This window comes from Leptonotus elevatus, chromosome 4 (assembly GCF_054856555.1).
Source record: "Leptonotus elevatus isolate MCC_2025b chromosome 4, RoL_Lele_1.0, whole genome shotgun sequence".
NCBI lineage: Eukaryota > Metazoa > Chordata > Actinopteri > Syngnathiformes > Syngnathidae > Leptonotus > Leptonotus elevatus.
The window spans coordinates 16401970-16417010 of record NC_141242.1 but is presented as its reverse complement, the minus strand read 5'-3'; the positions used below and the strand labels follow the sequence as shown (position 1 = coordinate 16417010).

The following is a 15041-nucleotide window of genomic DNA, read 5'->3' as shown; positions in this document are numbered from 1 at the left end:
TATAATTATGCACATTTCTTTTGGATGAAACGAAATGTATTAAATTAGTTATTTTAAATTTTAAAAAAAGGTGCAAATGTATGCATTTCAACAACTCAAAAAGCCCTACCTCTAGTAGATTTGGTATCCACCCCCCCCCCCCTTTCTTTTTAACACGTTGCCTTCCATGAGAAAATACAAAGAGTTATACTGAGAGACGTCGTGTACAGTAACAAGACATTTGAGCAGTGGGACATAATCCGCTGTCTCTCTGCATTACTGTTGCGCATTTGGAATTAAGTGTCCATTCTTTCTTTACCTCAGGGACGCGGTGGACTGGGCTCCATTTTTGTGTGGGCCTCAGGAAACGGCGGCAGGGAGCAGGACAACTGCAACTGCGACGGCTACACCAACAGCATCTACACTTTGTCCATCAGCAGCACCACACAATCTGGAAATGTGCCGTGGTACAGCGAGCCTTGCTCGTCCACCCTCGCCACCACCTTCAGCTCCGGAAACCCTGGGGAAAAACAGATAGTAGGTAGACACAAATACACTCCATACACCCACGCTGGAATGAAAGGAAACAAGAAAACAGTTGAAATGTCAGCGCATTGATGCGTTGTATTTCAAGTTGTAAGCTTACATCCGAAATCAATCCTTTTTTAACATTGACACGCATTAGGGGAATCTCCCCGCTGTCAGAAACGGAGTGACTGATGTGTAACACACAGGAAGCAAAGCTGACAATGACTGAGAATGCGCAACATGCCCCCTTGAAGCTACTTGTCAGGAAACGCTTGCCTCAGGGACAAGGAACCGATGACTATCAATCCTTTCCAAGGAGAGACATGCGGCAGGCGGCCAAAACAAATAGATGCTGCCTTTTGTTTCTTTTTGTGCTGGTAGCATTACGTTTCTCTTCGCCAGAGATCACAATGTTTTTATTCTTGAAAAATGACAGTAGTAGCTAGCGATGCACCGAATCTACAGCCACTGAAAATTGTCAACCAAAAATGGCAAAAATATGCATTTTTGGCATTCGGCCGAAATAAAATTCAAGCCGAAAGAATATGGTCGAAAGAGGATGTTGTGGTGATGCAAGCAAAAAAAAATCAAAGATGCTGCAAGCAAGTGCCTGTTTGAATTACACACCAAACACGGGAGTGAGTGTCCGCCTTGCTGCTCGCTGCCGTTTGTGAGCACCGGCAGCTTCATTGTGCACACCGGAGAACGAGAGGGTCGCTTGTTAAACTATGTCAAAGAAGAGAGTGCTGTCGAGTACTGTACTACAGGTGAGTCACTCGTTCTCCTGCAGCGCCTTCCTTTTTTTCTTTGATGAGAGCCCCTCGAGCGCTTCCACTTTTTCACTTGCATTCTTTCTGGTGGCCGTGCTGAATACTTTAGCTAATGTTAGCACTATTGCTATCAACAGTTTTATTAAACAAGTAAACACTTACCACTATCTCCGGGTGATCTGTACAGGACGCCGTGTGTGACTTTGCAGTCCATTCCCAAAGCCGATTGGCTGGTGCGAAGACATTTATTTATTTTTTAAAAGGTTGGTGAATATGTTAATGTGTCGATTTTAAATGTGCCGCACCCTGTCCCGCTCCAAATAGCCTACAAATGCGTCACCGAACCGCACGCATCCGTGCCCGCCGGTGCGAAGTACTGTACATTGGCTATAAAGTGCAATTGCACCGCCAGAAAATGCTCAGTTGCTCTCCCCTCGTTTGGTGTTTAACGTACCATTCGCCAACATGTCTCTGATGTCTGTGCATTTCAATTTATATTGTGCTTTGTTAAAATGCCCGTGCCAAAATATTTTATAATAATTTTATAATTTTAATGAATTATAATAAATGCAATGATAATAAAAAATTGGTTTCTTTTTTTTCCCGCTGTTTCGGTTTTCGGCTAAGCATTACTGATTTTCGGTTTTCGGTTTCGGCCCAAAAATGTCATTTTGGTGCATCACCTTAATTCATTCGGTGCTCCTGACAGACCTCGACACCATCACGCGTTTCGCGTGTCCAGCACTCGTGAAACGCTTGTCGAAGGACGACTTCTAGTTCACCACCGCTTTTCGTGCAGAAAGTCCGGATATTGGTTTGCACGGTCATTTAATTTGCCGTGATTCCATCCATCCATTTTCCAAACCGTCTTAGCTTTTAGCATTTTCTCTGCGGTCAATGTCAAACGTCTGAAACAGGATGTATTGTGTAGCTTTCTTCTTCGTGAGTTCAGCTTCGACGTGAGCGCTTTCCTTTACTGTCCGCGAAGCTATTTTGAATGAAATAACCCAAAACTGAAGTGAAACGAGAATTTTTCAAATGTATTTGTTGCGGGAAAGTTGCCGTGTTTAGACAAAGTTGCGTGTAAGTGCGATTTTGCAGGATTTTTTTTTAGTTACTCGACAACACACTAAATTTGTGGATAATAATTAACTCGTTTGCTCCCAAAAACGTATAAATAAGTTATATTGTAAATGTTTTAAGTGTCCCAAAGACGTATTTATATGTTTTTGTTTTGTTTTTATGGTAGAGCATAGAGGTGATGCAGCCTCTGAACTGCTGAGAACAGTTGAGGAAATGGTAGTTATTACAAAAACGGCCAGCAGGTGGCAGCATCAACCAGGGCCATGTTGAAAAAAGCTCACCCACAGTTCTAAACAGATTAGCTAACAATTTAGCTATATTCTAATGCTAATTTCTGCAAAATGGAAACATATAGAAATATACTTCATGATGAAAGAAGAGACTCTAATCTTTCTTTTGGTAGGTTCCATTTTTTTATGGCAATAGAACACAATATTTTGTGGGCCTTGTGAAATCAGGCAAAATCCAGTAAAACAGCTGGGAGCGAACAGAGTTGCTTCAGTGAACGAATTAATTTGTTGTTACCAATTAGGTGGAATTGGACAATTTCCCCGCGACACACCAGACAGTATCTCACAGCACACTAGTGTGCTGCGGCACAGTGGTTGATAAACACTGATTTATCAGATCCTAAAAGTTATCTCGAATAAGCTATTTGTTCCTTTGGCAGGTTGCATGGAAGGTTCCAAAGCTCAACGGTTCCATTGTATCCTCGTCTAAATAAATCACTTCTATTCTTGAATGGTATAATAGCTGTTGTTTGTGCGTGGCTCAAGATAATGAGCTTGACAACGCTTTATGTGTGAATTAACTGTGACCAGTGAAAACACGTTAATCACATAAATATTAAAAAGTGTGTCCAAGGTTTGGACTGGCAGTGTATTGTATTATATAAAATACATCACAACAAGCAGTTTGTTTGTGAAGCATGAGCATTTTGGTTAATTAAACAAAATGTATTATTTATTTAACCTTTATTTATCGAGGCAAGGCATTTGCAACGCCGACCTGCCTGCAAGCAGAAGAGTAAAAGAATATTGTCTTCTGGCATTTTTTTTTTTTGCATTATCATCTGTATGCACTGCATAACTTTTCCCAATAACAAAGCAAAAACTTGTCTTTTTTACCCACATTGCCTTCACTGTCTGTAGCTGTATCATTCCATTGCTAGACACGAGACTGAAAAACAAGCTGACGCTTCCATTTTCTTTCCCGTAACTCATAAAAGGATCTCCTTTGTCTCCCTGGCCCTCAATGTCTAACACTCAACATCCTTCACTGGGAATTTCCATCACACTTAAGTGGAATACTCGAAGTGTAAAATTAAATGTGTCTCTCCATTTCCCCATCCGTCTGGAAGGTGACAACAGACCTCAGGCAGAAGTGCACCGACTCGCACACAGGAACGTCGGCTTCGGCGCCACTGGCCGCCGGGATCATTGCTCTGGCACTGGAGGCCAAGTGAGTTAACTCATTCTTCCTCTGCAAGCATGAAGCCAGCCCTCTGGCAAATCTAATGTTTAATGTTATTTAGTATGGTTCACTGCAGGCTGAGAGGTAGATGTGAATATTTGTGTGCACACGGCGTCGACCCAGTTGTTCCCCCAGCAAACGGATCTTTTTATAATCACTTCATTGGACAGACAAATTAGTGACTTTATCCCTCACAGACATCAGAATATCTTACAAGCTGATAGTGACATCTTAAACTAGAGATTACCTCCCGTTATTGCTCAAATTGCTGTCAGCGATTCTAACGCGTTTCATCACGGGCTTGTCGTTTGTCACATCTTGTGCATATTAAGTTTCCCCTATCTACATAATGCTTCTCGTTCCCATTGTAGTAATTAGCTGGCAGGATTTTAGCTGAAACCCTGAAAAAAACTCACTAGGGCTGTTTTAGTGCAGACGCAGCAGCGGTGATACGGAGAAAATAGAATGATGCCATTTTGACTGTGCTACTTTGCGCTTTCTTGTCGGGGGAAAAAATTGCCCAATTAACAATGAAGAACCGTCCTCATCCAATTAATGTCACATTTTAACATTCTAACCGTAAGAATGTTGTCAGCCAAATTTGAGATGCCAAATGTATCTTCATCTAATGTTTAAGCAAGAACACGCCTGATATCAAAAAGCATCTGACATGGCTGAAGTGGTAGATCATTTGTGTAATTTCGTTTTGAGCGTTCTACCACTCACTGATCTTATCCAAACTGAAATCAATTTTTGTTCTTATGGCTGACCAGTAATCATGTCAACATCAAAATGTATCTGAACTGGGGCGGCGCCAGGCCTCGTCAAAGATCACACCCATCATGTTTTCCCTGATGTTTGTGTGAGCCGGGTTGAAAGGCCAAGAAGGCATTTTTCAAACCCGGCGACGACAGACTGTCATCTGTGACAGTGCTCTAGTTTATCGCGCTGTAATCTCATCTATAAATTTGCCCTACATGTCAGATGGATTCATTCAAAAGGAAGCGTTTTGGCTTTCTGCTGTTCCGTTACTCCGTCATTTGCTCCTGCACTACTGTCTGAGGTGACATTGAAATAATGGGGGGGACCCTTGTCCATATGAGATGTGCCCATAGTGTTGCTATTGTAATAGCCTTTTCATTTAACTACTTTGTTTTACAGAACATCAAGTATAGTTAATACAGAGTAAAGGCTTCCTTTTTGACCACCTTACATCTCAGTCATTCCTAAGACGTCTCGACACATTCAACCTTGATATTGTATCAACTCTTTTATTGTGTTTACTGAGCTTTAATGCCAGTGTTAAAACCATACAGCCAAACTGTATAATTGTCATGGTTAACTGGCATTGTCCTCAGGCTCTTGTCTTTATCTTGCTTTAGTACTCTAAAAACATTCCCTCTTTCCTTTGTAACGCGCTGAATTATATTTCACCAAGGGCTACAGACTTCTGCTTCATCACACTGCTTCTTTTGTGTTGCTGTATAGTCAGAGGTCAGCGAAAGCCTGGCAGCTCATAATAAATGACGAGAACTAAATTACTTTTACTGATGCGTGGCATGAAGATGAAGTAGTCTCTTTCCCACATCTCGGCAGTATGAACCTGACCTGGAGGGACATGCAGCACCTGGTGGTGAGAACGGCCCGACCCAAACGTCTCAGCGCAGGAGACTGGAAGACCAATGGAGTTGGACGCAGAGGTAGTACTGACCGACCGACTGACTGACTGCACTTATTTGTGTAGCCCAAGCTCCGTTTTGCATCATTTACTATCCTCCTCTCGTAACAGTACAGGTACAATTGGTCACAATAATGGTGGGGAAAGATTTGAAACGATTTGTCTTGGTGTTTGGAGACTTTTTACAGTCTATATGTTACTGTCACAGATGATGATAGGCTGAGTATTCTCAGAGTTTTATCTGTAGAGTCAAGACAAGAAAATCCCTGAACTTGTAGTTTTTTTCCTGCTAAATCACCATTAATGGTTAAAAGGGTGTTTATTGCAGTTTATTTGTGCCTCTGATATTTCAATAGAAACTAAGCATGCACTTGTAATTAATTACTTAAATAGACCGAAATAATTTGGTTTTGTAGAGGAAAATAACCTGCACAATTATTATTCTGTTCTGACTAACTGATAGATCAGGGGTGGCCAAGTTTGGTCCTCGAGAGCCACTATCCAGGCTGTTTTCCATGTTTCTCTCCAGTAACACACCTGATTCATGATCAGGATCATCAGGCTTCTGCAAAGCTTGCTGATGAGCTGATTATTAGATTCTGCTGCGCTGAAGGAGGGAGGAGACAGTCCTCCAATAAATACGACCACGTAGGTCGTTTTGAAAAGGTGCCAAATTACGACCGAGTGTTGCGTATTTTAGTTTGGCGACGTCTATTAGCCATGTTAAATAGCGCAAAAATACAAAAGCGAAACTCGAACCCGGTCTGTCAGATAAGTGCTTATCTGAATGAGCTATTTGGCCAATGATTGAACCCTAACCCTTGTGTTGTTAACAAACATGTTTTCTAGCAGTGGTCAACGTGTGCCTTTTTCTGACCCCAACTATTAGTCTGACAGCGAATAGACATACATGTCAACACACACACACACATTAAAAACACACAGATCATTACCAGCCTGTTAGCTCAGTAAGATAATCGTTTATTTTCCGGCCAGTCAACACGGGTTCGATTCCCATTGCTTTTTTTCGCTGTTTAACATGGCTGATAGAACATGGCCGAAAGAGGTCGCTAAACCACAATATGTGGTGGTATTTTGGTAAAACGACCAATATGGTCGTTTTTGTTGGAGGACTTGTTGGGAGAGAGACATGGAAAACGGGCTGGATAGTGACACTCGAGGACCGAACTTGGCCACTCCTGCGATAGATTTTACTGTCCAACGTCATCTATTCTCTTGTGTTTCTTATCTTTTACTAAATTAACTTCTAAACACACACATACATGCACATGCAGTTTTATTCTGTTGCTGCCAAAAACATGTTAGCTAGCTCGTGCTCTGTTAGCTGTTGATGTTTGCTGACTGATTTGTTAATTAGCTGAGGTCATAATTACCTGTATACATATACAGTAGTTCAAATAGTACCTCTGGTGGTCAGTGTGAAAATAAATAAATAAAAATACCATCCACACATTTATCTATCCAGCTTGTTGTCATTAGCTGACTCGGGTAACCCTAAATCCCACAGTGAGCCACTCATACGGATACGGACTCCTGGATGCTGGAGCAATGGTGGCTTTAGCGCAAAACTGGACCAGAGTGGGGCCACAGCACCAGTGTGTTCACGCAATGCTCACAGAACCAAGGTGAGCGTTGAACACATCAGTCACCATTTTGCCCCTCAGCAGTGGCACGTTGATTTGTGTAGACACGCACCATTAAGCCGTCTTGTCAAATCTGCAGAGACATCGGGAGCAGGCTGATGTTCAGTAAGAGCGTGGATGCCTGCTGGGGACGGCCTGAATACGTCAGCTCTGTGGAGCACGTTCAGGCTCATCTCACTCTGCTCCACAACCAGAGAGGCAAGCTGGCTATTCATCTCGTCAGTCCACTGGGCACGCGCTCTACCCTCTTGTTTCCCAGGTACACAATCAAACACTCTGCGCACTGGTCAGTCCAGGGTTCTTTTTCATTCCGAATGGAACTGATGCATTTCACAACAAACAGCTATCTAAGTGAATGGGTTGGGTTTTTTTAGATGGTAAGATAAGATAGTAAGTAATAAAATTAGGTGTGACAGGCGATTACAATTTTTAATCGTAATTAATTGGATGACTTCAATAGTTAACTCGCGATTAATCGCAAATTTTATATCTGTTATGAAATGTACAATAAAGTCGTTTTCATACTCTTTAACATAAAAGTGAAACAATTTAAAACTAATAGAAATATATATATTTTAGTCATTGATACAGTCGTTTCATAAAAATTCCTAAAATTTAGTTAACATTAAAAAGATGTACTGTACGGTAATAAACGAGTGTGATTTGTGTTGACTGTTGAGGTAATTATCTGCCACTAGATGGCATAATTGTATTTGTAAGACATTGGTGACAACTCAGTGCATTTTTTCATATTAGGAGCCATCTTTAACGAAGTAACGTGTGAAATTTTGCACATTTTTAAAATTGTATAATACAAATACACAAAAATATGCATTATTATTAAATGTATTACTGCCGAATTTGGACTTGGATGTGAATTCCCCCAGTACAGGCTTTCCAAGTAAGGGCGGTCATTAATTGTGCGTTAAAAAAAATGTGTGGTGTTAGAGGAACTTTAAATGAACTCAAAATGATCGCACTAATTTTGACACCCCTAAATGAAATATATTAAAATACAATCTTTTAATGAAGTTTTATGTATTAACATATAACATAAACTACTTGTAAGTCGTTTTGAGACACAGTATATGATATCATTTACATACAATATGTAAAGTTTATGGCATAGCACAGACCCTTGGGGAACCCCACAAGTGATCTTCAACAGTTTTGTTGGTATGTTGTTGAACTGCAAATAATGATATTTCTTACCCAAATAACTTTTCATCCATTGACATCCTAAACTTCTCATGTCATATCTCTCTTATTCATTAATATGATATGATCTATCGTATCAAATGCTTCTGTTAATCTATGAAAATCCCAACCATAAATTCTTTATTATCTATATTAGTAATGAAGGTTTGGAGAATGTTAATAACCACTCAACGGAATGCAACGTGTATATGCATGTGTATTTGCATATGGTGACCTTTTGTCAGGCAGGACTCGATAATTTGAATACATATTGGAAAGAGTAAGAAAAGTTTCATTAGATGTAATGTTAATAAAGGTCTAAATTTATGTGGCTTATTTTGGTTTCATCGCTCTCTATCTCGCTCTCCTGTTTTTCATTCTGATGCAGACAAAAGTAACACGATTGCTATTCTTGCAGACCCAACGACTTCTCCACTGAGGGCTTCAACGACTGGGCCTTCATGACCACCCACTCGTGGGATGAGGATCCTCAAGGGGAATGGACTTTGGAAATAGAAAATGTTGCCGCTAATAACCATGACTACGGTAAGCCTAATTGCCGTCCATTGTCAATTAGCTGCATCACAGCGCGACGTTCGAACCTGCCTTTGTGGACCGGCCATGCATGGGCTTTTTTTTTTTTCCTCTCCAGGTACTCTTACCTCCTCTCACATTCCAAAAACATGCGTGGCAGCGTAATTCAATCTGAGTGGTTGTTTTGTCTTAACATATATGCTCCATGACTGATTGGTGACCAATTCGGGAGATGTCTCCTCTTTCACCAGAAGTCAGCTCACACCCTGAAAAAAAAAAACGGTAGAAAATAGAGTACGATTGGATGAAACACTTCACAACAGTAGAACACGTATATCTCCCAAGGTTGAACTGTTAAGAGAAGGGAGGAAAAAAATACTGTGAAATGTTGAACCCCCCCTTAACTCTATCTGCGGTGTGCTATGGCAACAAGCCAGTAAAAAGCAACGGGTGGACTTCGTTGTGAAGTCGCACACAAATTCAAGACAAAACCTCTCTCCTGCTAACAGCCATTAAATCTTGTAATTAAAACACAAAATAAATCAGAATAATTAACAAGGTTGTCTAAAACTATTTTTCATATCATATGTGTTATATAGAGGACAAATTTGGATGACGGGGCTGTACCATGTTTTTGTCTGGATTTGCAGCTCAACTAAACGGGCGATTGGTCACCACGTGCCGCCTATCAACAAAGTGTTGTTGAACTAATTTTTTGCATAATCCTGGAAAATATTAGCCTCAAAGTAGACATTATTATGTATGTACACGGAGTACAAATCTCTCAGCAACACATTATGATAATTGAGGCAGCAAGAAGTTTTGTATTCGACTCTTATTTGTATTGACTGAAACATATCTACCGACTGACCTTTTTTGCCTCCTGAGATGGAACACATGATAATATTATTTCCTGCCTCATTGGGCGATTGTTGTCTTGTTTTCTCATGCTCGTCAGATCTTCTATTTTTCATGTCGCTTTTGTGTATATCACAGTTAATCAGCACCACCTTTCCAAGCTTGCCGCCTACCGTTTTCTTATGTAGAAATAAAGATTGTGCCTTTCCTTGCATGTCAGGCAATAACAACCGCAGCCGTGTTGCATTATGCCAACGTGTTGTTATCTTCCCGACTGGGATATTGTCTGTTGAAGGGCAGTCAGTGGGTTATTATCTGCAACAATGCCCAACCTTTTCGTCCACCTACAAAAGTAAGGAATATGGAATTATGGCACGAAGACACAGAGTGTGGCTGCATGATATTTCTGACAATATGTCAAATTGAAAATGGCCACATTTTGCCACCTGCCCTGAAATATGTTCTCATCCGCCATAGGAACCTTTTTAAAATTCCTCCTTTTCAGAGGAAATAATCCAGCACTATCACGTAACACATATTTACTTCCTCCTCTGTGTCCTGATTACACATTTCACAACACATTTTGTTTTGCATCAAAAAATGGCACTGACTAAAAGAAGAGCCCACCTTATTTCCACAGAATTTATCAACAGCAGCAATATTCCACCCCAGCGTGTGAAATTATGCTTTATGTGTGCCAATCGTTTTATTTATTTATACATTTGACACTGATACTACAGCCCAAAAGAGCCTCAGTGCCGTTTACTGAGAGCGGCTGGGCGTGACAGCAATATGATTTTTCTGGCCTCAAACAGTTGCAAGGAGCTCAAGCTGTGTTCAGAATAATAGCATAGAATAATCGGTGAGAAAAGCTCAAAATCCTTGAAATAGCTTTTACGTCCGCACGCCCAAATCCATTGGGAACGCTGCACACTTATTCCAAATCAAAACATGAAAGGAAATGCATCAAATGTGTTATTCCTTTTCAAACGTGGCAGTCTGCATTTTTCTTCACGAGCTTAACATTTGCTAAACTAAAACATAAATGAAGACTGTGCTTCGTTATATGTGCTAACCAAACACAGCAGTAAGCTAGCTGCTCTTGTTTCTTACATCATACAATTATGCTATATTCACATTAGTAAATCAGTTTGGACTAATTCATTTCAAAAGCGTTTCCTGGTTGTGATTGAATCACTTTGGTTATTACACACATAATACATTGATGTTGCAGTAAATGTGTTGAATCAACATGATTCTTTTAAACAATCTTAACACAATTTCAATATTTGGATGTGACGAGCAATAAGCAAGTGAGAGAGAAAATAATGTCAGATAAACACAAAATTATTGTGTGGGAACGATGTACACATTCAAATTAAGTAAATTCAGAGGGGTTTTTTCTTTTTTTCCCCCAGTGATATAGACCGATTATTGGCTGGTTCAATTATCGTTTTTTTTTTTTACGAATCTGAAAGTCGATAAAGCTGGTAACTCACTAAGCGGTGAATGCTTGCAAACGTAGCTAATTTAGGGTTTTCATCAGGATTTGTAAGATGTTAACTGACAGCTTTTACTTGTCGCAAAGACATTTCGATTCAAACATATTCTCACCATTTTTCACTGCCTGCGAAGATCTTTTAAAACCTTTTACAAACCCTGACAAAAATAAATAAATTAGCGACATTGGCATGCATTTATTACTCAGTGAGATACAGGGAACTTTCCATTTATGGATTTATTAACATTTTATAAAAAAATAATATATATATATATATATATATATATATATATATATATATATATATATATATATATATATATATATATATATATATATATATATGCTGACGCTGAGAACTCCCTACACTTTTTTTTTTTTTAAGAAAGAAAGAAATTCTGTTAAAATTTTTGAAAACTTTATTTACAATAGAAAACTTTAGGGAACTATTTACTTGCTTAGGTTTCAATTTAGCTGACGATTTTTTGTTATCATTTTAAACAAAGATGTGAATTATTTTTATGTTTAAAATTAAAAGATTTTTTGTTATGCTAATATTTTGTCTTTTACTGAAAATGAATATCGACTTGAAAAATCGCTTATCGTTCTCTTTGATTACAAAACGATAGCCTTAAGGAATGGCAAGACCATCATCCAGTTAAATCAATCAATCAAAACTCTTGTTTTTTGAGTTGAAACCAACAATTACCTTGCTTTTTCTTCACTTTCTTTGGCGGAGTACAAGTTGCAATGTTCTCAGTGCAGTTTTGAAATATTAATACTATGAACGCAACTACTTGTTTACTCTCTGAGACGTTTTAAAATTCTCTCATCAGTATCCTCCCTCTACTCTCTTTCAGGAGTGCTGAGTCAGTTCACTCTGACTCTGTGGGGGACGGGTTCCAGTGTGGTCAGCCCCTTGTCGTCGGACTTCCCTCGGCCCTCCAACAACAGCTGCAAGACGTTTGATGCCCAGCAGATCTGCATCGGTGAGATGTTTACACACGGGCCATCATGCACGCTCTAAAAACTGTTGGGTTAAAAAAACAAAAAAACAACAACTATGGGTCAAAAATGGACCAATCCTCTACTTGGGTCAATTTGACCCAACTTTCAAGAAAGTTTTTTTTTGTGTGTAAAACAACTCGTAAATATTGGTCAGATCCTCATTTTGTATAAAACAACCCAGAAAGTTGGGTCAAATTGACCCATTAAGTGGACCGGTCCATTTTTGATCCATAATTGGGTTACTTTTGACCCAACTGTTTTTAGAGTGTAGAAGGGAGAAGCAACTGCCTATGTGGGCTAGATGGCAGGAAAATGGCCGCACTCTCTCTAGCATGCTCGTTTAAATTCCAACAAACTAAAATAATATTATAAATACAATTTTAATTCTGTTAATACTGATATTACTATTTTTCTCAGGATCAGGAATGTTTTTTTTTGTTTGATTTGATCCAACGTTAACAAATATATGAATTGATCAATAACATAATTCATATTATTGATATATATATATATCATTTTCTATCAAATAATAACTGGCCTTCTAGAGCCCTTACTGATCAGAGCCCAGATAGCTTTCATATTATTTTTATTTTCTAGTAGTTTAGTATAATTTGATTTTTTACACATCCTCATGTTGCTCAGTAATTTATTCTTATATTTCTTATATTTACTTTCTGCTTCTTTAGTTTTTATATTGTATGCAGTGCTGCTCAAAAGTTTGTGTCAATTTAACGTTGCCCAATGAGATGTAATCTCTTTGGGTCTGGTAATTCTGGGATGAATATCAAGGCTGACAATTAATTGTATGGAGGAATTCTCCTGGATTCTGCTATTTTGATTATTTTTTATATATATATCAAAATACACTATGTTCAGTTCCCATTTGCCCAAAATATAAACCAGCCCATGAATTTGGGTCCGTTGGACTCACTCAGGAACAACACTGGTCATCTTAGTGAACACCTTTTTGCCACTTGAGCAATCACGTAACTGAAACTCCACAGCGAGCAGCAGCTTGCTACTCAAAAAACTTCAAGTCAAGACTAGAAATAATAAGTAAAAGTGGATAATTTCTCACCTCATCATCTGCAATCAGAAAGTTATTCACAAGCTATCCTATGTATTAAATACTATCTCATTTTTCAAGGCGGTTACACTCCAGACCATCCCCCTAATAGACAAAGTCAGCAAACTAGCATCCAAATATGCATGGCATTATTTACACTAAAAACTGAAGAAATGACACTTTGACACAATGAAAAGTTATCTGTGTTCATTTATTGTGCCCTCAAAATTACTCAATTTATAGCCATTAATCACAAACCCCTTGGCAACAAAAGTGAGTACACCCCTAAGTGAAAATTTCCAAATTGAACATTTTCCCTCCCCGGTGTCATGTGACTCACACTCCAAAAAGAGAATTGTTTAACTAATTTAAGATTACAAATTGAATTGTTGACAAACTTTTTAAAAAAAATTGCTTCATTTGGTAACACACAATTGAATTAAGTTTGTTTGTAAAATATTCACGTACTATAAATTAATCCAAAGTGACTCCAATCCAAAGTATTAAATTCAATGAACTCATTATTTGAACTTTTCTAACAGGGCCATATTCAATTCAAAGGAGATGTGGAGATGGGACGACCAATGACAATGCATGATTTTTTTTTTAAATAATTGCATAAATCCCATTGATAAAACATCTGCGTGTGTGTTTTTTTTGTCTCGTTCATGCCACAGAATGCAGCCCAGGCTTCTCCCTCTTCCTCCAAGGTTGCGTCAAGTTGTGCCCGCCCGGTTTCACGTCAGGGCCGCAACTCCTCAATCTGTCTCTGGAGAACTGGGTGGACTTGTCTTCAGTGCAAGCCTGCCTGCCGTGCCACCCCAGCTGTCTCACCTGCTCTGCCACGGGGCCCGCCGACTGTCTGTCCTGCCCCACTCACAGCCGCCTGGTCCTCACCTCCTGCCTGCACCAGAACCAACAAGTCCAGCGCAAATCTCCTGTTGCTGGCGGAGATCCCGAAGGAGAGAATCCAGCGGCGGATGACCACGATAAAAGCGGAGGCGGTGGGGACCCGCCTGACCCTGGCTCGTCTTCTCCGCTTCCCGCCGTCGTGGCGGTGCTCAGCTGTGCCTTCATCCTGACGGCCTTTGCTGGAGTTTTTCTCACACTGCAACTGCGCTCGGGCAGAGCTTCTTCTGGCCGCAGGACCAAACTGCCCGACAGACGCGTGGGCTTCGGTTTCGGCCTGGGTCGAGGACAGAAGAGGGAGGCTCGCATATGTTACAAGGGGATCCCCACTGTGTGGGGAGACGAGGACATGACCGCCTACGAGTCTGAATCAGACAGCGAGGAAGTGGACAGTCGCAGCGAAAGGACAGCTTTCATCAAGACGCAGAGCGTCATCTAGCCGACGCCTGCTGTCGTGATGGGCTTTCTGGTCCCAAGATACAGGGGTCCTCGGTTTACGACACAATTCCAGAACCCAAATTTGTCAATCACAACATGTTGTAGTTTATCACTAACCTATGCTGTTCTGGTAGCAAGATGGGAAATACAGTCTGAAAAACACTTTGAGGCCATAAGTACAGGGTGTTCCTAAACATTTGATATCAATTGAAATATGAAAGTCTGCTCCGGTGTAACAGAACAGTTTAACCCTTTAAAGCGTCTGAGGACAGATGAACCCCCGGGTTAAAGTGTCCTAGGACAGATTAACTCTTGAGGGTTACAGTGTCCTAGGACAGACTAACCCCCGGATTAA

The 15041-nt window shown here is 40.0% G+C and overlaps 1 protein-coding gene across 1 annotated transcript in view; it reads left to right on the top strand.

Annotated features, from left to right (window-relative positions):
• Positions 1-15041, top strand: part of furinb (furin (paired basic amino acid cleaving enzyme) b) — a 72160-nt gene extending 57119 nt beyond the window's left edge. Inside the window, exons 9-16 of the mRNA XM_086074545.1 lie at positions 304-516; positions 3721-3821; positions 5430-5533; positions 7040-7157; positions 7255-7434; positions 8791-8918; positions 12126-12254; positions 14017-15041. Coding sequence (XP_085930671.1) covers positions 304-516; positions 3721-3821; positions 5430-5533; positions 7040-7157; positions 7255-7434; positions 8791-8918; positions 12126-12254; positions 14017-14687 — 1644 coding nt within the window. The 3' untranslated portion in view covers positions 14688-15041. The remainder of the gene's footprint in view (positions 1-303; positions 517-3720; positions 3822-5429; positions 5534-7039; positions 7158-7254; positions 7435-8790; positions 8919-12125; positions 12255-14016) is intronic.